Below are 26,564 nucleotides of genomic sequence, written 5' to 3'. Positions count from 1 at the left end.
GTTGGCTTCGACCAATGCTATTAACCACCCAGCCATCGCCGGTGCTGAGCTGCTGCCCCCTGTGTGTTGCAGAAACATCACGGAGATGATGACGACGGTGTCTCTGCAGATCGTGGGGATCATCGAGCCCCTCATCCAGCACGCCGACTGGTTCTTCCCTGGAGGTAGGCTGTGCGTCTTGCGCAGGTGTCGTCGTTGAGAAGGAGCATAATGGAGCTGGCCCGCCAGCACTGGGCCTGAGGGAAATGGGGGTGGGGGACACAAGCGGCCATTCCACAAACCAGCTTGGAGGCCTGTGAATGGGAAAAGGCCTTGATGGTCTCCATCCACTTCGTGGTGACCAGGCACTGATGTCACAAAACCCGCAGCGGCCACTGGCACTGCTGGGCAGAGGGGCTGGAAGCTGGGTGGGGCGGGCTCTGCAGCTGGCTTTCTCTCACCCCAGGGTAATGCTGGGGCCTTGTAGAGAGCCGTGCACTGTCACTGCACCCAGTCCACTCTGATTTGGGCTGCGGGGCCGCCAGGCCTGCACCTGCCCTAGCTTCACCCTCCGACTCCACAGCTCTGGTGGCTGAGGAGGGGACTCTCCCTGCTTGGCTCCACAAGCCTCCCTGTGCTCTGTGGCCCCGGAAGGCCAAGTTACCTCAGACTGAATCCGGGACGAAGCACAAGGCGGCTTCACTCCAGCCCAGCCCCCAATAAGACGTGTCCATGGAGCTAGAGAGGGACCCTCACTGCTCCTCCAGCTGTCTCTCCCCTCCAGCTCCTTACCTGATGGGTTATAGTCCCTATCCCTCGTGGAGTCAGCGGCTGGCTGCCCGCAAGCCTCGTCCATGTTCCCCTGGGGCTCTCTGGTGCCGCTGGCAGTGGGAAGGGTTCTGTGTCCATACAGAGCCTGGCACAATGGGTCCTGGCCCATGGCCATGCTCCTAGGCGCGATGCAGACTAGAAATAACAGCAATAATCCCTCGCTGCCCAGAGCCCTCTGCCTGGTCTGGATGCGAGGAGATGCCCCCGCACAACACTGTGCCCTCTTACTTCCCCAACCAGACATTGAATTCAATGTGACTGGGAACTACGGCAGCCCCATGCACGTCAACCACAATGCCAACTACAGCTCCATGCCCTCCCCTGACATGGACCACTCGGACCGCAAGCAGCACGACCAGGCCCGGCGCCCCCTCAGCGTGGCCACGGACAACATGATGCTGGAGTTTTACAAAAAGGATGGGTAGGGCCTCTTCGCTTCGTTGCCGGGGTTTGGTTTTGGTGTAAGTCCGTTACGGTTGTGTGAGCCAGAAGAGACCGCGCCTGGCATAGCCTTGGCTGGGAGATCTGCTTGGGACAGGGGCCCAAGGGCATCGTATCCTGTAGCCTCCGCACTGGTGAGCTCAGATGCCTTGCTGCCTTGTCACTCCCACCCTCCCCTGCTCCTGACCCCTCCGCCCTCTCCGATCAGCTGCCTTTGAGCCATTTTAGATGGGAGAAGAGCCATTTCCCCTCCCGCACCTCTACCCACTCCCCCAGCCTGAGGTAAGTCATGTTGGACACACAAGCTCCACCCAGAGACCAAGGGTTGGGGAAGGAGTCTCTGGCGAGCCAGCTAAATGGGCAGTGCTCTCGAGCCCTTGTCCTGCAAGGAGCTGGCTTGGAGGCGCTGGAGCAGGAGCAGAGGGTGTCCAGAGGGAAGCAGGCCTGCCATGAATTGTTAGGATGAGTTGTCATCACTGGGATTTGAGAGGCACAAGCCAGGCTTTTGGGTCTAGCTCAGCCAAGACCAGGAATCCCCAGCCTGCTCAGCCGAGCCTTTTAAGGAAGCCATTGTCCTGCCTTTGCTAGTTGTTATGAGTTCCTGTGCACTGATGTGCGAACCCTAGAGAAACACCGAGTCCATGTCTCAGGGGGCCCCTAGCTCCCCACAGGCCATCCCGGTGACACTGAGACCACGTGTCTGGCCGGAGGGAATCACTGCGGGCGCAGGTTTGGTAAGGAGATGGGCATTGCCCCAGGGGGTGAGGGAATAGTGAATACTAGGTAAATGTCCGGGCCACCCCCCAAAGCTATGGGTCTGTACATGGACCTCCCCTGGTAGGTCTCCAGGGGCTATCGCAGTGTGAATGTTCCATGAGGGGGATTCTTTGCACTTGATCATATCTAAGCACTTCCTAACAATTAATTAATTTTTACATTCCCCAATGAGGATGGGCAAGTGTTTTACTCCCCCCCGCACCCCCTTACAGAAGGATGAATGACACGAAGCCAGTTGGGCCATGGTCACATGTCAAGTCAGCGACAGAGCTGGGAAGAGATCCCAGGAGTCCCGACTCCTCCCCCAAATCTCTCGGTGTAGCCACTAGCAAGCCACCATCCCAGCGTTAGCATATCTGGTGAGGAAAACAGCCCAGTTGTGTGACAGCTGAATAGGCCAGCTCCGTTGGCATGCACCCCAGTCCCTCTGCAAATCTCTGGGCAACGTTTGCATTTCCCTGTGCGCACGGTGCAGCGCAAGCCCAGGAGAGTGAGTGGAATTGGAGCAGAAAGGGCACGCATGCGGAATCAGATTGGGAATATGGCAGAGAACCCTCAAGGAGTGGGACGGAGGCGGGTGAATGTGCACAAGGGGCTGCCCGTTGGAGTTGTGAGTTAGTAGCAGCCATACCTGACAGCCAGGCTGCTGCCTGCCTGGATGACAGCAGCCTACGTGTCAGGATTCTCCATCGCCACAGGCAGTCTGGGATCCCTAAATCTCAGCTCTCCAGGCCCCGCAGTGTGCAGGGTCTCGCCCACCAGACACGAAAATCAAACCTGAAACATCTTAAAGAACAACTCCTCTCCCTCCCTCCCCACTTGCACACAGCCCCGGTTCCCTCCCACACACATTGCACTTACCAAAAGTTCCCATCCACTGAGCAAAATCGACTTGTGTTTGCAGAATCCTCTGAAGTTTCTTCCAGCGCCGCCTTTCCTACTGAACAATCTGCTTGTCCTCCTCCTGCTGTAACCTGGATTCAAAGACCTGTCCTCCTTACAGTGTTACCTTGGCCCTCTAAACTCCTTTCCAAACAACAGTCGCTTTACCCAATGGAAGCTTTTAGCCTTAGTTTCTTTTACACTAATACTTGTATGTTTCTGTCCATGCAGCCTTAGGAAAATCCAAAGGTACGGTATCCTCTAGTAGCCACTGGACACTTTTCAGGCCACCTGTGTTCTGAACACCAAGCCAGAGCTGTTCCAGTAGGCAGTGAGGTTAGAGCCTTCGCTGCTGAGCAAGCCAAAATGCTGGTTTTTTTTTGACATTTAGTGATGTCAGGGAGGCAAATTCTGAGCTGGTTTCTCCCCTGGTGGATCGGCTTGATGGGGTGTAAGCCCATGCCCAGTTTGGTCCAATTAGTGCAATTGCCTCAAAAGACCACTGCAGTTTCATAACTTTGGGAAAAAACAAGGGCTCACTTCCTCTCTTGGAGTAATTCAACAGGAAGCTTCTCCAGCTGGGAGGAATACAACAGTGTCACTACCCGGAATGCTCTCCCATTCATTTTGGCTTCTCGTGGCTCACTCAAAGTTTGTGGCTGTTTGGAAAGACCTCACAGCAGGGTGGCCATTTCCCGCTGCCACCTTTGTAGGTGAAAACTTTCGCCACACCCTACAACAGTGCTGCTTGCACAGCCGTCTCACCTCCCCAAAGGTTGTGATGGGCCGCAGCAGCTTCTGAGCAAAACAAACAAGATCTAAGGCGAGTTGTTACTTTGGTAGCAATCTCTTCTGGTGGGTTGGGAGGGGGCCTGAGCCAATAGCCAAGCCCTAACTTTGATCCTGACCAATGGAGCCTCCGGGCAATGCCACTGACAATGAAGGCGTGTTTGGAGCCTACCTACAAAGTTCTTCTGGGACGGTTCTGACCCTCTACAACCCCTGCTGTCCTGCAAGCTGAATTCCACCGAAGAGCAGTGGGTTCCCTGGTATAAGAGGAGTTTTAAAGGGCCAGAACTGGATCTCATCCAAAACAGGTTAGGCCAATCCTCCACTGAGGGTCCTGCACCGGTCTTGTGTCCCAGTGTTTCACGAGGAGCCGTTGGGCTGCACTGGCGCTCTCTGGAAGGAAGGCTGCCAAGATCTGAATAAGCTTTACCGAATGGGATGTAGTGAAATGTTTTTTCTACCCTGTTGCTGCAATTTGTGCCTTATTTCTTTGCTCTGAACCTTACTTCCGAGATGGTAAGGGAGTGTCTTTGTGTTCCCCCCCTCAGCATGGGCGTCAGGGTGATGGACACATCTTGGGTGGCCCGCAGAGGCACCACCGTAGTTCGAAAAGCGTCCTCCACCCCGCCTGCCATGCAGCCCCCCGCGCCGCCTTCCGATCTCGCTGCTACTCCTCAGTCACCAATTCCTGAGCAATCTCTTGATATTTCAGCTACTCCCTCCCCTACTCCAACTAGCTTCGGCTTCCAGCCAGGAGCCGAACGGACAAGGTAAGTCCGGGCGGCAGCGACTGCTGCTGCCGCTGCTGCTTTACGTGGCCTTTGTAAACACACCTAGCTCCTGCTCACCTGCATGTGCCCTTTTGATTTCACGCTTCTGCTTTCTGGTGTGTGTGAATCCAGGCACAAAATAATCCCAAACGGTGACCGCCCAGCAAACAGGAAAATCCCCGAGCAGCCTCGGGAGGAGTGGTGCTGGAAAATGCCATTTCTAGGCTGGCTGGAAAGACAGACGTTTTTGCAAAAGCAGAGACTGGATGCGCAGGGCAAATCCTCCCTTATCCATGCTGCAAATCTTAATAAGATTCTGCGCTCACAGTACATGTGCCTCGCCCACAGAGGGCGCTGTGCAGAGATGCTAGGAGTCCCCTTTGGAACACTCCCGTGGCCAGGAGAGCAGGAGACAGGCTCCAGGCTGTCATGTGGCTTCAGGTAGTGCTAACCGTTGGGGCTAGCTAGCTGGCTGTTTCATTGGCCCTGCCCTTCATTTTTCTCAGACCTTCCTGCCATTCCCTCTGGTCTCCCACAAACGGGCACTCCTTGGCCAGACCGATCCCCCATGTCTCCCCATTCCACTGGCTGGGAGGAAGATGATAGAGGCGCTCCTTCTGGGGTCTGTTAGACTGTGGGCCAAGCACAAGCACACTCTAAATTACACCAGCAACTTGTGCTCTTCTAGCCGTTGCTCCCCACCCCCCTTTGCACACTTGGGTGCAGATTGTGCACCTGGAAAAAAGCTGGGTGACTGTGGTGCATGGGCAAATTTTGCAGCCAGTTTCAGAACCTCCTTTGCAAATGTGTTTAGCCCTGAAATATCATTCCCCGAGCCCATTCCTTACTAGAACGTCCTCCCACGGGGAGGGAACGTTCACTTCCAGTGCCTCTCTCAGAAGGCCACGGATTTATTTTGTGTTGGTGGATTCACACACTGCTTCCTGGCGGGCAGCTGGAAAACAAGCCAGGCTGTCAGGTGCAGTTACCCGCGTGCGCAGGGAGTGGGGCCGATGTGACTCCTTTGTGCTTCCAATCTGTGCTTCCGTCGTAGCCGTGCTTCCTGCAAGTATGGAAGTTAGCTTCTCCTGTGCTGCATGCCAGGGGCCTTTCCAGCGCCCAGCCAGCTCAGCATATGTGCCAGAGAGATTTGTGATGAGCCCTGGCTATCAGGTAGAGAGCACACACAGACCCCATCCTTTAACATGAGCCACACTGACTCCCGTGTCTGAAAGCACCAAAAAAATCAACTGTCCTTGTGCAGATGCTCATCTGCTCCGGTCCTGGATTTTGCTCTGATTTCTGTGCACCTGTTGGCAGCATTTCTCCCCGATCAGTTATTTGGTACATTATTTAACACTTGCACGTGAAGGGCCAGAGCCTGATCTCCGTTACACCCATGTAAATCTGGAGCAGCCTTGTTCACTGCAGTGGAGTTACTCTGGATGTACACTGCTGTAACAGAGACCGAGAGTCTGCCACAGCTCGCTCGCTCGTTACCTCCTGTCATTGTGTTGAATAGCTGCGACTCACAAGTCCCACGTCCCCCAGTTCCACCGTCTGCGTTCACCTGTCTTGAGTCACAGTGTATCTCCTAGCTGGTATGTTGCACCCGATCCTGTCATCATCTGACTGTGTTCATTTTCTTATTCCTGACCCTGCTCAGACGCCTTTCTCACATGTCAGTGTCCTTTCTGCCTGACTTTATGCAGATGTTACTGCATTAGCCTCAGTTCCCAGGACTATGTAAGTCTGTTCCCTCCCCTCCCTGAGAGCCAGCCTCTGCAGGAGACACACGGCGGGCACTTCCATCCCAGGGGGTGGGAGATCTTGCCGTGTGCTCTCTTTCCATTTCCATCACGTCCTGCCTCCCTCCTGACGCCCTTTCGCTATAGACTGGCGTTGTGCTACACGGAGATCAAATGGGGGATGCGGATCCAGGGGCCAGGTGGAGGGCGTGGAGCAGGGCTGAGAGGCAGACCCCTATAAGATGAAAGACATGCAACGTCATGAGAAAACATTCCAGTCTTCCCCGCCCCGCCCCCCGGCGGAGGGCTCTCCCTCACCTGGCGAATGCATGTCTAGGAGTTTGGAAAGGGGTTTTAGGTGTTAACCTTCAGGGCGTCACCACTGCAGACCCTTTGACACTTGCCTGGCCTTGCATTTTGGCACAGTGCCCTGCTATTCTGCCTATACTCCCTGGCTTGGGCCCTCTCTCTGCCACTCCTGCCTTGCCGTTCTCTAGATCAGTGGCTCCCAGCCCCAGGCAGTGCCCTTGGTGCTTCAGGCTTTGTGACTGGCACCCTGGGCTACCCTTCCTCCTGTTATGGTGCCCCATAGAGCTAGGCCCTAGTGAAGCACCTTGGCCCACCTCCCATTCAGCTGCGAGCACCCTGGCCTTCTGTGGCCCTCAGGTCTGGGGCAGGTTCGAGCCCCCAGGGCCACAGGAGGGCGACGGCAGGCACAGGCTGCCGCCTTAGGGCCAGACTCTGGTTTCCGCTTCCCCAGAGTAAAGCCAGAGACTCTGCGGGTTTCAGTGACGCGATGAGTCCATTGACCCGGGTGAGCGAGCTCAGACCCCCAGCCCCATGCCATCACCCCAGGAGGCTGGGATCCACTGCTCTGCCCCCCGCCCTCCAGTGCCACCCTCCCCACCTCCCACCCCCGCGGCAGGCTCTGGGCTCAGTGTTTTTCTTGTTGTTGTTACTCCTCTTTGCTTCTCTGCCAGCCTCGCCGCTCTGGGTGGGTTCCTCCCTGTACCAACACTTCTGCTCTTGTTTTTGTCTGTCTGTCTGTTTGGACATTTTGCAGCACGGATGATGTGTCGTCTAGTTGGTTGGACTCCTGTTACCACTACCCTTCCCCCGAGGACGACAGGCCCCCCCCTTACCCTTGCTATCAGCACCTCCGCCATTACCACCCCCAGGCTCGGCCCGAGGCCCCCTCACCACCCTACCGGTGGTCAGGGCACAGCCAAACTCTGCCTCCCCGCTCCTCCTCCTCCTCCTCCTCTCCCAGCCCTCAGCCGCTTGACATTAACTCGAACCCAAAGCCGTGTTTCCTTCACCTCCCCAAGCAGAGCTCCCTCACCGAATCGCATGCTCTCGAAACTAATCTCTCCGCCCCCTCCATCAAACCCCCACTTGTCTTAGCCAAACCAGACCCACCTGGCGCTCCCTACCCCTCCCTTATGTCAGCCTCTCCCCCCTGGGTCGGCTGCGCCAGCGACAGAGGAGCCGGCCTGACTAGGTAAATACCTGTGTGTTTGAGGGTGAGAGGGTTCAGAGCCGTCGGCTCACCGTGCACCGCGGTGACAGCCGCCGCTGGGGACAGGCCCTGTGGCCCAGGCCGAGCCTTCTTGCCCCCAGAAGCTGCCGTTGCATGGGTCGGCACTGGGCAGCTCGTGAAGGGGGCGGACGGAGCGCTCTGCCAGGCGCTGCGACCTTCCCGTCGTATCCCAGGGAGCAGGGGTGCAGGGCCAGCCCTTCCCCCACCAGTGACAGAGCTACAAAGCAAGGAATCAGAGTAAAATGAGCGTCACAGGCCAGGTTGATTCAGAGCAGCTCCCTTGACCCAGCGGTGCCCTCGTGAGCTGGTGGGGTTAGCCGCCTCTGCAATGCAGGCTGCGAATGGCTGCTGCCTGGCCCAGCCAACTTGCCATTGCTCACCCAAGGAATCCTGATGAGCCATTACATCGCTTGCTGTGCTGCCTTGCTGCTGGGTGGCCTGGACCCCTCTATCCATTTCTTGGCCGTTGCAAGTGAGCGCCATAGCTGGGGATTAAGAAATGGACTTGGGGAGGAAGCTTTAAAAAAAAACAAAACCAAAACCAGTCCCCACGACAAGTTCTTAGATGCATTGACTCGAAGGCCAGCAGAGTCCTTTGGGATCAGCTACTCCGGCCTCCGATATCACATAGGCCAGAGAACTTCCCCAAATAATTCCTAGAGCACTTCTTAGGAGGAGCAGCCATTTGGGGGGCAGGGAAGGGGGTTTGTTCTGCTCTGTCTCTGCTGTACGCCATGCAACTAGGAGGGCTGCAGCATTGCTTCATGCTCTCATTGTGCTCTGCCTGCTTGAAAAGATGTGCGTACATTTTGAGTCCAGTGTGTGGCGTGTCTCTGGAAGCAGCTTCTGTCGGGCAAGAATTGGGAGGGGGGTTGGCTTTGCCAGCGCAAACACCTGCTCTTAGCGAGGCCTGCGTGCCAGAGAACAGGCCAGAGTGCGAGGGGCGTGAGCCAGTGACCCTGGGCTGTGGGGCAGAGGGAGGTCCATGGGGTGGCTTCAAAACAAAGGGACTTATATGTTTTCCTACTTGTTCCTGTTTGTTTCTTTGCAGTACTTTAAAAACCAAGGAGCTGTCTCCCGTGTCTGGGCAGAAAGGCAGCCCAAGCTCCGGTCATGTGGCCCCATGTGGGAGCATGCAGCAGGTGGCCAGTCCCACTCAGCAGCTGTCCACGGAGCAGAGCCCTCACACACTGCGCAAAGGTATTTGTGCCTTTCCAGGGCAGGCTAATGTAACCAGTGCAAGGTGATGAGTGTAATAAAGTAGTAAGCCTTGTGAACACTCAGCCAGGTGTGGGTCGTGTTCTCTAGCACAGCATTCTGAGTGTGCAAGGGTGCAGATTGTCCGTCGGGGCCATTACCGGCTCAGGGGTTTGAAGTTATGTTTTCCTGGTGCCTGAGGAGGTGGGCTTTCATGTGCCTGGATCTCCACACTGTCCAGCTCACAGCAGGACTAATCATATGATCATCTGGCACTTGCATGGACCCTGCTTACCCCGTGCTGGATTTCTTCCAGCGATGGCCCTGCATGGAGGTGAGGAATGACAGCTCTCCGGTAGAAGCCCTTTGCCAGTATATTTATACAGGGAAAGCACTCCGAGTGTGGATACACTGTAACATGCATGCACACACACACACATGCACGTTTTGCGGGTAAAAGTGCAGTTGTGTTGGTGCAACTGCGTGGCACAGCTCAGTTGGTCAGGGATCACACACCTCATGCACCAGCTGACACAGCTATGCCACCAGAAGTTTGTGCATTGGCTAGGCCGAAGACTCCTGTCAGAAGGACAATTATAATTCGGTCTGGGACAGATCTTGAGCTGGTGTCAATCAGTTTAACTCTATTTAGTCAACAGGGCTACACTGATTTACACCAGCTGGGAATCTGGCCCTTGATAAGACTCATATGAAAACTATGTTGGGTCTTGATTTGATGAAGGCTGTTGCTAAATTACATGCTGTAGAGGTCTCCCATCATCCCCATCTTTATGTCAGGGAAATGAGCTCGCCACTGACTGATGGAGCTGAGGAAGACGTGACTAGGGCCTTGTCTACACTACAAGACTATTTCGAATCAAGTTAGTTCGAATTTGTGGATTCGACCTTATGAAGTCGAATTTGTGTATCCATACTAAATACACTAATTCGAATTTCTGAGTCCACATTCACGGGGCCAGCGTCGACTTTGGAAGCGGTGCACTGTGGGAAGCTATCCCACAGTTCCCGCAGTCCCCGCTGCCCATTTGAATGCTGGGTAGAGCCCCCAATGCCTGCTGGGGGGAGAAATGTGTCGAGGGTGGTTTTGGGTAAGTGTCGTCATTGAACCGTCAATCACAACCTCCCTCCCTCCCTCCCTCCCTCCGTGAAAGCGCCTGCGGGCAATCTGTTCGTGCACTTTTCTGGTCAGTGACAGCGCGGACGCCACAGCACTGCAAGCACGGAGCCCGCTGCGATCATCGCCGTTTTCTCCTCGCACTTTATCGTCCACGTCTTCCACAGTCAGCTGCTGAGAAATTGGGCTACTTTTCAATGGTGCTGCAAGCACTGGGGGACCATAGGGGACGTTTTACAAACATCAACATCGGGTGGCCGGGCAAGGTTCATGATGCGTGTGTTTTCAGGAACTGTGGGCTGCTCAGACGCCTGCAGGAAGGTAGTTTCTTCCCGGACCACGAAATAACTGTTGTGGATGTGCAGATGCCTATAGTCATCCTCGGGGACCCAGCCTGCCCGCTAATGCACTTGCTCATGAAGCCCTATACAGGCGCCTGGGACAGCGACAAGGAACTCTTCAAATACCAGCGAGCAGCGTGACCTGTGACTGTTCAGTTTCTTTACAGAGAAGCTGAACCTGCCCCTGTTTCTTTACCCACTGACTGTTGACTCTCCTCTTCGGTTACATACCCCGTTCACCCCGTTACCCCCACTTCCAGCACACGTGTAAAAATAAAATACATGTCCCATTATTACTTAACAAAGGTTTCTTTATTCATGACTTTTCGTGAAAGGGTTGAAACTGGGACGCAGGCTGTGCTGGGTAGGGTGTGCGGTGATGTAAAGACCGCCTCTAAACTCAAGGAATGACAGGCTCCTGCTCCTAGAGCGGTCCGCAGTGCCGGAATGCTTCTTTCAACGGAGCCTGCCATCCCTCTTTATGGAATTCTGTGTGCGGGAAGATATGTGACCTTGTGGTGGAGGAGGACGGATACAGATTCCTCAGCTGCGTGACTCAGCGGTCCAGGACAAGGACCGCTGTATAAGATCTGTAACCGCCCTCCCCCAATGCAAAGTCACATCTCCCCCGCCCACACAGATCCTGGAAACCACCTCCAAAAACCGACCAGGTTGCCTACTGACTGCACCGTGTGTGTGACCCGCTGCTGATCCTGCCCCCGTGTCTGTACCCTGGGAAAGGTGACTGTCCTATGCAATTAACCACCCCCTTCCCCACACCCCCCATTCGAACACAGTCTTCTTTGAAAAAACATAACGGAAACAGTAATTAACAGCAAATCATTTTTATTAATTAAGTAGACAGTTAGGGGATGGGACTGGGATTGGGACTACTGTGAGTCTGGAAGTGAAGGACTTCTGCAAATGTACGGTATGAGAGCTTTTGGGTACTTGAGCACTGTGCTGTGGTGCAGTGACAGTATTCACGTCCCCGGCCGCCCCTCCTCCTGATTATTTTCGGTGAGGGGGGTATGGGACTTTGTGGTGGGGGAGGGCGGTTGCAGATACACTGCAGGGGGGCTCTGTCCTCCTGCGGTCCTGCAGAACATCCACAAGGCGCCTGAGCGTGTCCGTTTGCTCCCTCACTAGTCCAAGCATTGTTTCAGTCGCCTGCTTGTCTTCCTCACGCCACCTCTCCTCCCGTTCGCTGTGTGAGCGCTGGCCCAGAGAGATGGTCTCCCTCCACTGGCTCTGCTGGTCCGCCTCTGCTAGGTAGCAGCCCATATGTTCCTCGAACATCTTGTCCCTTGTCTTTTTCTTTCGCCGCCTAATCTTCGCCAGCCTCTGCGAGGGGGATGCTGTGGCAGGTCTGGAGACAGTGGAAGCCGTGAGATGGGAAACAGGAAGTGAATTCCTTGCAAAGATACATTTTTGCGAACAATTAACTGAGTCTAGGCTGTCTCTGTGAATTCTGGGTTGAGACCCCTGTGCCTGCTGGGGCAGAAATCATTTTCGCGGTGGATTCTGGGTAAATGTCGCCAGTCATTCCTTCCTCCGGGAAAGCAACGGCAGACAATCATTTCAAGCCCGTTTTCCCAGAATTGCCCTGGCATACACCATAGCGTGGCAACCATGGACACTGTTTTGCCTTTTGTGTATGTCACCGTATGTGTACTAGATGCCACTGACAGAGGCGGGCCAGCAGCGCTACACAGCAGCATGCTTTTGCTTTTGCATGACAGCAGAGATGGTTACCAGCCATATTGTACCATCAACCATACCATAAATTGGTAATAAGATGGTAATAAGATGGGCATGGTTACCTGTCCTTTTGCACTGCCCCATTTGGGGCTGTCATAAGTGCCCCTGGCCGAGCAGCCAGGGGCGCAAAAGCAAAAATTGGGAATGACTCCCTGAGTCAATCCCTCCTTTTTGGTATCTAAAAATAGAATCAGTCCTGCCTAGATTATGGGCAAGTGTACTAGAGAACCACTGTATCATAGAACCAGAGAGCACAGCTGCTCTGTGTCCGATCCTGCATAAATTATGAGCTGTATGCTATTCACAGGGGGTGCTCCTGCAACAACACCACCTGTTCATTCCGTTCTTACCCCAGCCTTCCTGGGCTACCATAGCATTGTCCCCCCACTTGTGTGATGAAGTAATAAAGAATGCAGGAATAAGACACAGTGACTTGTTTGTGAGAAATGACTGGAAGGAAGCCTCCAGCTGCAATGATAGTCCAGGCAGGACATTAAGGAGTGTGGATGAAGGAGCCCATCATCCCTCTGCTAGTCCAGGGGCAATTGAATCTTTTATTTACAATGAAGGGTGGGGGCTGATGGAGCTCAGCCCCCTGTTGCAATGATGAGGACGGTTACCAGCCATATTGTACCATCAGCCATCAAAAATTAGGGACAGGCGCCCTTGACTGACCTTACTGATACTAGTCGGCATGGTTACCAGCCCTTTTGCACTGCCCCATGTGCCAATAGGCTGATGATGAGGATGGATTTCCATCTTTTTGTACCATCAGCCATCCATAGCGTGGGGGGAGCAAGGATGTTGGTGTTGAGTGCTGCACCATCGCGTCTATCTGCAGCATTCAGTAAAGATAGGGTGACATGTAAAAGAGTCAACAGAGGATTGTTTTCACTTCTGGTGGTGGGTGGGGTGTGTGCGCAAATTGCCGAACTATGCCCTGACCCACCGCAGACACTGTGTTTGACCCTAGAAGCATTTGGAGCTCATCCAAGAATGCAAATACTTTTCGGAGACAGCAGGAACTGTGGGATACCTTGCGTCCTCATTCCCCCCTCCCTCCATGAGCGTCCATTATATTCTTTGGCTTTCCGTTACGCTCGTCACGCAGCTGCGTGCTGAGTCTGTGCTATGCCATCTGTCCGTAGATTTCTTAAAAATACTTTGGACCAGGCGTAAAATTACAGTAATTACCCTAATTAGATGCAGGAGTCTCCGAGCGAGATCACCCTGAGGAGGGTCACTGAAGGAGATAGAGAGCGCATGCTGCGTGAAAGCTAGCACGAACCAGGGCCCAATGCAGCCGTGCTCGGGGAGGCAGTGCTCCCTGAGTTCCTCATGAAAGCCTTGCGCGGAAAACTGTGCTACCACGGAGCACCCAATAAGGCAGCTCTCCCCAGGAACCTCCTGCTGATGCTTTTCGATTAACGCAAGGAGAGCTTCGTGGAGATCTCCAAGGATGATTTCTGTTCTATCCCCATATCTAGAGAGACCTCCTTTTCACACAGTTAAGATTCCTGTTATATTAAGAATAAAAGTTAACATGGTTACAGCACTTACCGACTGCTCCTTCCCCTGATTCAGGGTCCGGGTTAATGGCCGGGGAGGGTTGTTGGGGGATCTCCGTGACGGTGATGAATAGATCCTGGCTGTCGGGGAAACCAGCATTGTAAGCGCTCTCGCCTGCCTCGTCCTCCACAAACCCTTCCTCATCTTCCCCGTCCGCGAACATCACCGAGGAACTGGCCGTCGACACTGTCCCATCGTCAGAGTCCACGGTCACTGGTGGGGCAGTGGTGGCAGGCTCCGTAGCGTCCGTTTGCCGCTTTGATTTTTTGGTAGCCTTGTCTGGGGTCCTTGATTTTCACGCGGCGCTGCGTTGCATCCCGCCTGTATCCTCTGTCTCTCATGGCTTTGGAGACCTTCTCGTAGGTCTTCGCATTCCCTGTTTTGGAGCGCAGCTCCGAAAGCACAGACTCCTCGCCCCACACACCGATCAGATCGAAGAGTTCCCAGTCAGTCTATGCTGGGTCCCTCTTTCTATTCACAGATAACATGAACTCCTCTGCTGGAGAGCTCTGCATCGTTGCAGGTGCTGCGGAGCTCGCCCCGATGTCCAGCCAGGACGTCAGATTCAAAGTGCCCAGACAGGAAAATGAATTCAAATTTTCCCGGGTCATTTCCTGTGTGGCTGGTCAGAGAATCCAAGCTCGGACTCTGTCCAGAGCGTCAACAGAGTGGTGCACTGTGGGATAGCTCCCGGAGCTACTAAGTTCGATTTGCATCCACACCTAGCCTAATTCAAGCTAGCCATGTCGAATTTAGCGTTACTCCACCTGCCGGGGTGGAGTACCAAATTCGAACTAACGAGCCCTCTAGTTCGAATTAAATGGCTTCCTGGTGTGGACGGTTGAGCGGTTAGTTCGAATTAACGCTGCTAAATTCGAATTAAAGTCCTAGTGTAGACCAGGCCTAGGTTGGTTACACTTGCTTTGTATGTGGAAGGTTTTCATTGCAACCACAGACTTCTTTGTTTGTTTGCTCGAATGAAAGCTACAGATGCTCCTCAGGAGCTGCTGAGAATTCCCACCCAGAAGCAGGAATTACTGGACATCTCACCAGTTCTCATGAAATCCACAGTGTGCCCTGTCTGGGCAGACCCCAGACACTGGGATAATTACAATGTGGGTCAGAGAAGCCTCCAAACGTCTGAGTACTCGTGCAAACCACCCCTCTGAACCTTTGGTTATTAGACAACAGGTAAAATTTTCAAAAGCACCCGAGGGCCAGATTTTAAAGGGTATTTAGCTGCTTAAAGATGTAGCTAGGTGCCTGGTGGGATATTCCAAACAGACTCAGGGACTGACGAGCCTTCCAGTGAGACTAGGCCGCCTAAGTGCCTAAATCACTTTTGAAAATGGGACTTAGACTCCTAAGTCACTTAGGCGCTTTTGAACATTTTGCCCAATATGTCCTAACGAAAGCACCCTCCGTACTTTGGTCAATGGAGCTTTCAGCTCCTGGAGTTATGCCCTCCCTCCCTCCCCATCGTCCATTGCCACATAGAGGCAGAGTGGCCTCATGTGAAAACGCACTCAGTGCTGCCACGTGAATACCGCACTTTCCCTCCGTCTTCCAAAACACGTCTCCGCAGACCTCAGAAACCAGCTGAGGAGGCTGCACACTTGTGCAGGAAGCTCCTAGCTGACTGGATGGAGGGCAGGAGTGAGCCTGCGGATGCACAGTTCTCACTGGAGAGACCCAAGTAGTTTGTTCATGGTTCGGAGCTGCTGCTGTCGCCTGCTTGATTAAGTGAGGAGTCCCTGCAGGACACTGGCAAGGCCTGCCTCACAAAGTCATTTTGCTGGGAAATGGAGCTGTGGGGCATGGGAGACAGGCTGGAGTTCGCATCCCTTTGCTCCTGGGTGGGCTTTAATTCAACGTTCATGAGTATCCAGACCTACTGGGGGCTGTATGAGATCCCTTCTTCCACCATGTTTGGCACAACCACCACAGTCCCTGTTACATGCTAGTTTCCATCTCGCAGGGGCTGTTTAAGCGCAAGCCCCTTATGCTCCTCCCATATCCGTGAGGCAGGTGCCATCTTGAAATAATCAAGAATATTCTGACAGCCACAAATCTCAGTAGATGTGAAGGGCAAAGCTCTCCACTCGGATCCCTGGTTCATATAGCGAGGGAAGTGTTTTCCTGAGAATGCCTATGGGAGGACAGGTGCCTAGCAGATACGGTTCTTTGTAACTGGCATCCAGCCTGGCCCTTGGAGATCTTTCTCTAGTGTAACAGGCTGTCTTTGTGTGTGTGTGTGTGTGTGTGTGTGTGTGTGTGTGTGTGTGTGTGTGTGTGTGTGTGTGTGTGTGTGTGTGTGTGTGTGTGTGTGTGTGTGTGTGTGTGTGTGTGTGTGTGTGTGTGTGTGTGTGTGTGTGTGTGTGTGTGAATAAAGAGGGGTGCTACAATCTGGTCCATGGAGAAGATAAGGGATCTGCTACTGCTGCTAGCTGATGGCGCATGCCTTTAGCTTGGCTAGGAGCAGCCAGAGGGGTTGGCGCTGTAGGATGAGGGTTCTAGTCCAGGTTCCCATGTGTGTGATTTGCAGAGTAATCGTACACAGCACCTGGGTGCAAGAGAGCCCAGCTTCTCACATGCAGGAGTTGTGACATCAGATAGGTATAAGAAGTGCTAAGGACCCTCTGAACTTGTGCTTCACTTTATGGTGTCTCTGTCTCTCTTTGTCTTCCACAGTTTCAAAGAAGCTGGCTCCAATCACACCCAAGGTGCCCTACGGCCCGTCAGGCGGTATGTCCGACCAGTCCACGGGACAGCCATCCCCCGTCAGCCTGTCTCCCACCCCTCCGAGCACCCCTTCACCCTATGGACTGAATTACCCACACGGCTACTCACTGGCCTCAGGCCAGCTCTCCCCAGCTGCTGCTCCTTCCCTGTCTTCTCCTCCTTCCCTGACGAGCACTTTAACCAAGTCTCGACCCACCCCTAAGCCAAGGCAGAGGCCCACGCTGCCACCGCCACAGCCTCCCACAGCAAGCCTGACCGGCGCTAGCCCGCAGTCCATGGAGCACACCCTGCTAGATGACATGTCCCCCGGGGAAAGCATGTCCACAGGTAACCAAGCCGCTCGCTCCCTAGAGCTTTGATCAGATCCCTTGCCGGGTACGGCAAGGAGAGAGGCGAATACGGTCAGCTAGTTTGTCGCCACGCTGACGAGTCTCGGTGGCATCAGTTATCTGACGAGTCGGTGTTATCGTGGGCTGAGGGGATGAGCGTGGGGATGCCAGCAGGCACTACGGAGGAAGTCAGTGCAAAATCAAACGCCGCTGAGCCAACGGAAATGTGCTCCGGGGTGTTTGGATCCAGGGCCAAGATGCAGGGTCTTTAAGATGCTTTTATTTTAAGGAGTGGTGGGGACAAGTTTTGACTCATAAATCTCTGCATCCCCCTCTGAATCCGGGCTTCCTTAGCAGGGTGATCACTTAGAAGGCAAATATCTGAGGGTAAAACCTGCCCTGGCAATGAGGCAGAATTAAAATAGTCAAACGCCTGTGTATGAAAACACGTGTGCTGTGTCGGCAGCCACCCCGCAAGCTGAGGTTCCTGGGTGAACCCTTGGTGCTGCCCTCAAGCCCTGCAGTGCAGCAGACAGGACGCCAACTGGATTTAAAGGCCCTGTACTAGCTGGCCTGCAAAGCTGGCTCAGGCGTTCTGTTCACTGAGGCTGCAGCATAGATTTCAAAGGCACGCAGGCTTTTGTCATAACCCATCTGGTGGGATCTTCTCCATACTGCAGGTTGAGCCCTGGCAGCCGCCTTTGGTAAGTCTTACAATTGGTTCCCTTGGTTTTTTAGAGCTGTCCTCCCCGCCACCTCTAGCAGATGTTTTGAAGTGTCTCCAGATAGATGGGGGTGTTGATATAGAAATACAGCATATAGTGGAATGCAAACTGGCCCAGGGACCTTAGGATGGTGACAACATATAGGCCTATCTGGTGTCCTTTTGCCCGCTCTGAGGGTCTGGTCATCATTTTGAGGTATATCTCGTGGCCCATGATGACTAGAAACACATGTTATACATGGCTGGAAACCTGAGAATCCTGGCTTTCCATTGATGTATAGTGGATCTTTCTACTCTTGACAGTTCGTGAGAGAGATATTATTTCAGTTATACACTTGCATGTCCGCTGACTCCTTTACTTGTAGAACAGCATCTGTGACCCAGCCGGTCCAGTCCTGATCTGCTGGGTTGTGCTGAAAGGATTCGCAAGGGAAATTATACAAATGTCCCCCTAGTACTCCAGGACTGCAGAGCAGACGATGGTAAATAGGAATGGCAGATTGGTTTGTCTCTGAGTTCTCTCCATGCAGGTTTCGGACGCTAGTCTCTTTATACTGTAATGTATTCTATGTTCTGTTTTATGACTTGACAGCCACAATTCTCTGAACCGTGTTTCTGTTGTGTTCTTGTCTCCTTGTTGCTGCTTATTTTTGTTTCCTTTCTCCCAATCCCATGATTGTGTCCTTGCAGCTGTTTGAGGCGAGTGATGCAATATTGGATAGGTGTGAGGGGGATTCTCAGGGTAAGCTGGAGTTCCCGTGCAAACCTCCCCTCTCTGGCACTTGAAAAGCTAACCCCCTAGACTGACCACCAGCGGCTGGCTGTTGCGTCAGATTCACCACTAATTCCATCCTGCTCTCTTTGGCCTTTGCATGGGGCTCGCTGAACCGGAATTGCATGGCTTCTTGGGCCTGTGACCGTATCACAAGTTCACCAATAATTACCTTATTAGTAAACTTGTTTCTTTTGCTTCCTGGAACCGCTGGCCTTTGTTCCCGCCCCCTTTGTATATTGAAATCAGTCAATGAAAACAATCCCGTGACCAGCTCCTAACCTTCCCCTCCCCTTTCTTCCCCTCCCAACCATGGCTTAGAACTGACCTGTATGAATAATTTCTCCCTCTTCCATTTCATGTATTGTTTTTCAGAAGGGATGTCATGATATTGCCATTCTTAATTGCCTTGATTGGGTATTGATGCCGATGGTATGTTTTCTGGGGATATTTAGCGTCACTAGGTGGTGCTTATTTACTCTGACCAGGAGCACTCTGGAAATGCGCGCCGATAAAACGAACGAATAGCATCATGCAAATGCGCTGTAGCGTAAAGAGCCTAGTGTCACAGGTGACGAATGAGGCCTGCATGCTAGGCACGTGGTATGGGACTGTTAGGCTGAGCAGCCCAGTTGATAAAAACAGCCACTGCAAGTCACTGCAGTGCCACACCAGTAGAACTCCACCTGCCCTGCAGTGGAACGCACAGGACCAGCACGTCAGTGGGCCTCCGCGGTGCACCAGTAGATGCACTACACATTCTGATGGCATGTGAACTGGACGAGTGTGCATCCACAGGCTGGCCTCCGCCGCTGTGTTAGCACCAGCTGTAACTCGAGGGTTAAATCTAACTGGCCAAAAATCTCTCGCTCCACCTAGGCGTGATTTGGACTCAAGCTAGCTGGCCCGTCGGGGGATGCGTAGATGCTCAAGCTAGTAACGCAGAGGGAACAAAGCTATTCTGTGCTACTAGTCCAGCCACCCGGGGCAGCTCCAAGGTGTGGCTGCTCTCACTAGAGCTAAGCTAACTCGAGTATAGCCAACGCTGCTCTGAAGACAAGCCCTAAGGGGCTGCTGAGGCTAGAATTTTTGCTCCTGTCTCCTCACTAGTTAAGTGATTGCCATTTCGCTCCAGTTAGCGAACGTGTTTGTAAATACTAGTCCAGTCCCTCCACAAACACTTGTTCCAGGGCTCAGATATTAGTGGTTTGCCCCATGGGCAAGCCCAAGCATTACTAGAGCATCTCGGGACGGACACCTGCATGGCTGTTAGCTAACTTAAATGGAAACGGGCACAAAAACCCTAAATAGCCACATCACAGACTGTAGTCATGACAGCACACCCTGGTTTGCTATGATCTTCCCTGGTTTTTTTCCAGCAGGGGTTTCCTCAGTGTCTTCCCATTACATGCTGCAAAACCTTAGTCTGATGGAAACAGTCTCACAGCGCTGGTTAGCAGTGAGCTTGTTTCGAATACACGTGACAATTAGGCTTCTTTATTTCAAAAACTAAAACTGCCTCATGTCTGAAAACTGGAGCCCCCTTCCCTTCCCCCTCTTCTCCCAGGCCTCACCCTTGCTCTGCCTCTTCCCTTGAGGCCCTGCCCCCACTCCCTCCCCTCCCCCTCCCTCGTTGCAATCCTTTCCACCTTCCTTTCCCCCCCACACCCCGCAGCTGGGCTCCCTCTGCTCTGGGGCTGGAACAGGAGCTGCAACCCGATGCAGAGCCTGCCCAAGAGATACAGGAAGGAGGCAGCCCCGGCCGAGCAGGGGCTGACACGGGTTGATGACCCAGCACCTTCCCCCCGCCACCGCGGTAACCAGCCTTTTGGTGTCCAGTCAGTTCGTCTGACCGGACACTGCCAGGTCCCCTTTCCAGTTGAAAACCGGACACCTGGTGTAACCCTCTCCAGAGCGGCTAAAATCTAGAGCCCCTCACACCGTGTGAGCCAGCTGTACACCTCGTCCCACTGGCCAGATATGCAAAATGGTCCAATATCTGCAGCTGCTCGTTTGGCATCAGGGAAGAGATCATCTCAGACACCCATGGCTAAATGGCCTGGCCTTAGCGCAGGGGGCTGGCTAGGTGACCTCTCGAGGTCCCTGCTAGCCCTACAGCTCTGTGGTTCTAAACACACCTGGACCCGGTTTACACGTCCACGCTGCAGGCTCTGGAGAATGCTGATGCCCCCGAGAGGCGTTAGCTGCGCTCCTGAAAACGTGGGCCCCCTCTCATGTTTAAGGCTGCGTGTGGCAAGCTGTATTCCAGTTGGGAAGGGGTGCTTGTGCGGTCATTAGGAACAATGGATCAGTGACGGTGGAAAAGGAATATAAAAATCTGGGGGCAAATTTCTGGTGGTGCAAGCTCAGGGAAGTCAGCAGTGTTGCCCTGGTGTAGGCAAGAGCAGAATTTGGCCCCTGGTGTAAAATGAGCGTAAATCTTCATATAAAGTGTTGGGGGAGGGGAGAGGAGGTATGGGCACTGTCCCACCGTCCCGTCTCTCTGGGCCGCACATCCCCGAAGCAAGCTGTACAGGTGTGAGAGCACAGACTGTGCCCGTGACATCTGCCAGTCATACCCCCCATGGGCCAAACTCTGCTCCCAGGCCCACACAGCAAATCTCAGCTGGGGTCCTCTGCTTTCCACCAGGCAGGTGCTTACGCAGGGCTGGGAGTGCTCTCTCCAACGGATCTCCAGCTGCGCCCAGGCCTATGTATTGCGTAGGGTTTCTTTTTTAACCTTCTAACTCCAGGACTTGAGTTTGCTCCTCAGGGCTCCAGACTGAGGGGCAGGAGCTCAGAAAACCCGGTGCCTGTTTCTCCAATAAGCGATAGAGTCCTGTGGCACCTTATAGACTAACAGACTTATTGGAGCATAAGCCGCTCATAGGTCCAAAAGTGTCCCTCCCATGCACAGGTGAAGAGCCGCCTACCCCCCATTTGCCTGCCTGATTCACCGTCAGCCCAGAGCCATGGCCTGGCTCCATGGCAGGCTGTGCCTGTCCCTGGCTGTTTCCACCGAGGTGACTCACCTTTCCTCTTGGTATGAAGTGGGGCTCAGAGCAGCACAGAGCTCGGGCGCAGGGGGAGAGATGCCAGCCAGGGAGAGGCAAGTTGGACCAGGACTGACTCTACCCAGGAGGCCCTTGTCCAGCTCTGCCTTCCTCTGGCCTCAACCCCCCCTCCCCCCCCCCACCACCACCAACCCTCCCCTGGAGATATGAAGTGCTGCCCGCCTGGCCAGCATTCGAAGGGTTATTAGCAATGTTCCCTCTAATTTTTTCCATCCATGTGCAGGCTGAATTTTGTTATGTGCACCAATATTGAGGTATGCACGGATGTGCGCCACCAGTAGAAACAAAAAACCCTAGCTAGGATGTATATTTTCAGAAAGTTACCGTAGGGATAATTACTCCAGCCAGGACAGGGTGGGCATTTTAGAACTCACTACTCAAAGAATTCAGTGTAAGCGTAAGAGAGAAATAAAAACGATGAAATGCACAGACCAGTCAAAAAGCTAAAATAACACACTTTGAAAGAAGTAACAACAACAATAATACAAGTTTGTGTTGGGAAGTGAGTGTGAAAGACTGTGTGTGTGTGTGTGTGTGTGTGTGTGAGAGAGAGACAGACAGACAGAGTGTGTGTGTGACAGACACAGCCACCACACAAGTGTCCGGAGCTGGAGCCCACCGGGCCGTGGGCCTGCTGCCGGTCTGTGGAAATCCATGTGGCGTGAGTGCAGCCAGCTCACTCTGCCCGTCTAGGGGTGTGGGCAGTGTGGAGGCCTGAGCTCTGCTCCTCGTTCCCTGGGCTACAAGGAGCGGCCGTGTCCGCACCCAGATCTCCCTAGCCGCTCTTCCCATCGGTGCAGCTAGAAGAGCAGATTGGCTCAACACAGGCTGCTTGAGGGGGCAAAGGAGGAAAATGGGGAGGGGGAAGTCCCAGAAGACCCCCCGCCAAAGCAGAGTAACTTACTATATTTGAAACCTTGACCTTGCCCCAAAGGCCAGTCCAATGCTGCACGCTGTGGGCAGTCCATGTACCTGTCCGGCCACACGCCTACGCACGCTCCGCCCTCAAACGAGCCGCAGGCCTTGTGCGTCACTCATTTCCCTATGATTCAGGAAAAGGGCGACTGCATGGAGTAGGGCTGGCCTTGGCGGCTAATTAGAAACCTAGCAACCCTGGCTAGTGTGGTAATTGTGGCATTTGCACTTGGCAGCTGGAAAGGACCCAGCTAATGAGGTGGCTGCGTATTTGGGCGAGTGAGTTTAATATCCTTTCATGTCTTCCCCCCCGCCCGCCAAGCAATCTCTCCTGCTCTAGGAGAAAAGATGGAAGGGGCTGAATACTGGCAGGTTTGAAAGGGAAGATGGGGTGGGCTTTAGGAAATAGCCATGAGTACATGAGAGGTAATAGCTCCTGGAGTGTGAGATCTACTGTCAAAGTCCCTGCCCTGGAGACATTCACAACTAGACTAAGCAATAGAGAGTATCCTCTTGGGACCAATCCTGTATTCCCACGCGGGGCATAGGCTAGATGGCTCCATAGCGTTTTCCACTCTACTATCTACGATGGGGAAGGATTGAAAGGGGCTAAGGCGAGTCTGCAAAGTGTAAGGACCTGAAACAAAAACAAGGGGTCAGTAGAAGGTGCCAGTTTCTGCCCCGTGTTTTGGAAAGACTCTGGGCTCGGCATTTGTGCTGAGTCCTAGCAGGCCCATGGGGATAGTGACAAGAATGAGAGAGAGGCTGGCTGCTGCAACGGAGACACCCAAGCTTCAGGAGAGGAAGTGAAAACGATAGAAGGTGCAAACCTAGACTTTATTATGACATCCCTGTGCTCTGACATTAACAACGTACTAGCCTGAGAAACGTTTTTGCCGCTAAGAAAAAGCAGCGCCTCCCAAGCTACTTTTTGCTGATCTCATCTGTCCGTCTTAGCGCGGGTTCGCCCGGAGCAGCCTCTTATCTCTGCCTTTCTGTGCCCGATTGCAGATCTCGTCCACTTTGATGTCCCTTCTATACACGTCGAGGTTGATCCTGCACTCCACCAAGATCCGCTGGAACAAACCCAGAGACATTCTGTGGCAGGGAAAGTCGATTCGGAAGAGGAGGAATCGGAAAGCACCGCCCTATGACATAGCGTCCCCTTCCCCCATTGACTCTCTTGTACATACATGTGATCCCATAGCCACTACGGTCTGGAGACCTTGCCATGGCAGGGCTTGCTCTCAGTCGGGGCTCCATTCGCCAGCTACCAGTGTGAGCTGGCTGGATGGACGTGTGTGACTTGCAGCAAACGGGGACAGCCTGTCTCCATGGCAAAATGCATTTCTGGGGCAGTTTTGGTTATTTATTTCCATCGGTTTGTTTCGCCTTATCCAAACTTTGCCTTTTGACTTGGTGCCTAAGTATCCCCCTTTCAAGCTTTCAGTCCTGTTCCAAAAATAACCCCAACCCCCCTCCCCGCCCCCCAAACACACATTCCCGATTGCTCTTTGGCTTGAGGGAGGGGAGGCAGTGTGGTCACTGCAGTAACGGTGCCCAGTGGGTTCGGCTCGTTGGGTTCCACCAGCGTCCCCTTGCCTGGCAGCTGGTGAAATCCTTGCCCGGTGGCCCATTGCTTTTCCAGCTGCACTGCTGTCCTGTCAATGCCCATGCTGACTCCTTCCCCTGCAGGAAGGCTGCTATGGGAGAGGTGTCCTCTTTAACCCTTATAAGCCTGTTGTTTTCCAGACTGTCTGCCAAACTGACCGCTTTAGGGTGACACCTGAGAAGTGGTCTCCAGGAGAGTGTTTGCCCCGGTGGGATCTGAACCATGTCTCATCATTCCCAAATACCTCACCCTGGCTTTTTTTCCTTCCCTTGTTTCTTTGTTGGCTTGCCTCGTTGTTGGCCGGAAACGACTCCCTGTCTGAGCCGCAGCTGGGGATTTGGCGAGGAACCAGGTGCGGCTGTTCCTCTTGGGACCGCGGCAGGCAGTTGGGAGCAGCATGGACACGCCTGCCATTGGCAAGGGAGGCGTGGGCCCCGTTGGCGTGAGCGGCGCCAGGCCATGCTTTGAATAGCAATAATGTGCTCATGCTGTGTCCCCCTAACCGTGCTTTAGAAGGTGAGATGTGGCCCGGGTGACCTTGCCTTTCCAGCTCACTGCTCACCAGCGCAAATCCCTCATCTCCCCCCACCGTGTGTCACATATTCCTGCATCAGTGTCTGCGAAGGGAGGGCGAAACTGACCACAGGGACATGTTACCAGGGCCCTGATTACAGTTTACTCAGCGCTGAGCCTTAGTTAACTCTTTTGTTTGGGTGGTGTGGAGCAGAGGTTTTGGTGGTGCATGCAAAGACAACTTTAACCTTTTATCCTTTTGAAAGATATATATATATATATCTGTCTGCATAGATATATATATATTATATATTTGTATATATAAAATAGATCTATATATATTTGTTTTATTTGAGCCATTCCATCTGAACTGGTGTACCAATGTACAATGTAAATTGAAATGCTTAGCGTCCCCGGATCCGGTATAAATGTATAAAGAAATATTCTCTCACAGCCGTATTTGCAAGTTAGGATGTTACAGCTTTTTGCACAGGTCATAAGTGCAACTCATCACCCAGACTGTAATGGGGACACGGCGGGGAGGGAGGGGCAGGGGTGTAGTGCAAAATCACCTGAAATAAATGTGCAAATTGCTGTCAAAACTGTTGGTAAAACTGGGGTTCTTCTCCTCGAACACGGTGAACATCATGTATTTGCAGCAGTTCCTCCAGAAGGACTTGCAGGTTTGTGTCTCACACTCTGACTGGAAATATCAACACCCCGAGCAGCTTCTTGAAAGAAGCCACACGCTTGACTCCCCACGCCACCCTGCCCCCGACTCTCCTTGAAGGGTGTTCTCATTAAGATAGAATCAACTGATGTTGTCTGCTGAACCCTTATATATAGCCTCCAATCCAGGTCTCGCTGTGCCTTTTTGCCAAGGAGAGGGGGAGGTGAGGTTGTAGAAGGGTCAGTGGTGAAGATTCATCAGTGAAAAAACCTTGCCATTCTCAGGGATTTATGCTGCAGCCCATCACCATGGTATCTGGGTGTCTTCTCTGTAAAATCAATCGTGATACAAAGTCTGTAGTGGAATTCATGGAGTCTCCGGCTCTCGTCAAGAGGACACCCAGGCTTGTGTTGGTGGCTCAGCTGGGTGTCTTCGGTGGGGCAGTTCTCACAAGAACGTTGGTCAGGGCAGAGCTTAATCTGAGCAAACGCTTACAGAAAAAAAAGACGACATTGATTAGGCCTGTTCCACTTCAAATGGAGAAGTGGAGAAACACCCCCTTCTCTCCCCCCCTCCAAACGTGGTGCACTTCTTTGCAAAGCCACACTGCAAAAACAGCCTGGAGGGTCCAGGGTGACTTCTCTCTCTCCCTAGAGCAAATCTGTGCAGTTTTCAAGTAAAACGCTGGGCTTTCCCACCAGCCAGCCCTGCAAACTCAGCCTGAGAGCTGAAGGTCAAGCTGGCCTCTTTCCTTCTTGTACAACATGGAAAAACAGATCCTCTCAAACTATTTTGATTTATTTTTGTTCATGAGATTACAAGTTTGGTTGATAAAGGTAATAGTGTTGATGTATTATACTTACTCTTCTGTGAGGCATTTGACTGGGAACCACAGGACATTTTTGATTAAAAACTAGAATAATATAAAATTTACATGGCCCCTGTTAAATGTATTAAAACTTGGCTAACTGATAGGTCCCAAAATGTAAGTGTAAGCAGAGTTAGCATTGAGTGCGCCTGTTTCCAGTGGGGTCTTGCAGGGCTTGGTTCTTGGCCCTGTGGTATTTAACATTTTTATGAATGACCTGGAAGAAAACATAAAATCATAACTGATAACGTTTGTGGTTGTGACAAAAATTGGGGGAGTGGTCAGTAATGAAGAGAGCAGGTCGTTGATCCAGAGCAATGAGGATCATTTGGTAGGCTGAGCTCAAGCAAACAATATGTGTTTTAATACGGCTAAATGTAAATGTGTTCATCTAAGAACAAAGAATGGAGGCCATACCAACAAGATGGGGGACTCGGTCCTGGGAAGCAGGGACTCTGAAAAAGATTTGTGGGTCATGGTGGATAACCAGCTGAGGTAGTGTAATGCTGTGACCAGAAGAGCTACTGTGATCCTAGGATGCATAAACAAGAGTGTCTAGGGTGACCAGACAGCAAGTGTGAAAGA

At 53.0% G+C, this 26,564-nt stretch overlaps 1 protein-coding gene across 11 annotated transcripts in view; it reads left to right on the top strand.

Moving 5' to 3' along the window:
- The window catches only part of ARHGAP44 (Rho GTPase activating protein 44), a 157,949-nt gene extending 132,953 nt beyond the window's left edge, over nt 1-24,996 (top strand). For 2 of the 11 annotated variants that reach the window (XM_044982411.1, XM_044982404.1), the window contains exons 15-22: nt 73-164; nt 1,051-1,231; nt 3,142-3,159; nt 4,248-4,469; nt 7,281-7,718; nt 8,809-8,957; nt 16,452-16,829; nt 23,328-24,995. In XM_044982411.1, coding sequence (XP_044838346.1) covers nt 73-164; nt 1,051-1,231; nt 3,142-3,159; nt 4,248-4,469; nt 7,281-7,718; nt 8,809-8,957; nt 16,452-16,829; nt 23,328-23,470 — 1,621 coding nt within the window. In that variant the 3' untranslated portion in view covers nt 23,471-24,995. Of the gene's footprint in view, nt 1-72; nt 165-1,050; nt 1,232-3,141; nt 3,160-4,247; nt 4,470-7,280; nt 7,719-8,808; nt 8,958-16,451; nt 16,830-18,245; nt 18,298-23,327 lie in introns of those variants that run through there. The other 9 variants (XM_044982410.1, XM_044982406.1, XM_044982407.1 and 6 more) reach the window with 9 other exon arrangements.
- The last annotated feature ends 1,568 nt before the right edge of the window (nt 24,997-26,564 follow it).

This window comes from Mauremys mutica, chromosome 12, assembly GCF_020497125.1.
Source record: "Mauremys mutica isolate MM-2020 ecotype Southern chromosome 12, ASM2049712v1, whole genome shotgun sequence".
NCBI lineage: Eukaryota > Metazoa > Chordata > Testudines > Geoemydidae > Mauremys > Mauremys mutica.
Note: the sequence above shows the minus strand (reverse complement) of the source record. Positions and strands in the feature narration are given on the sequence as shown.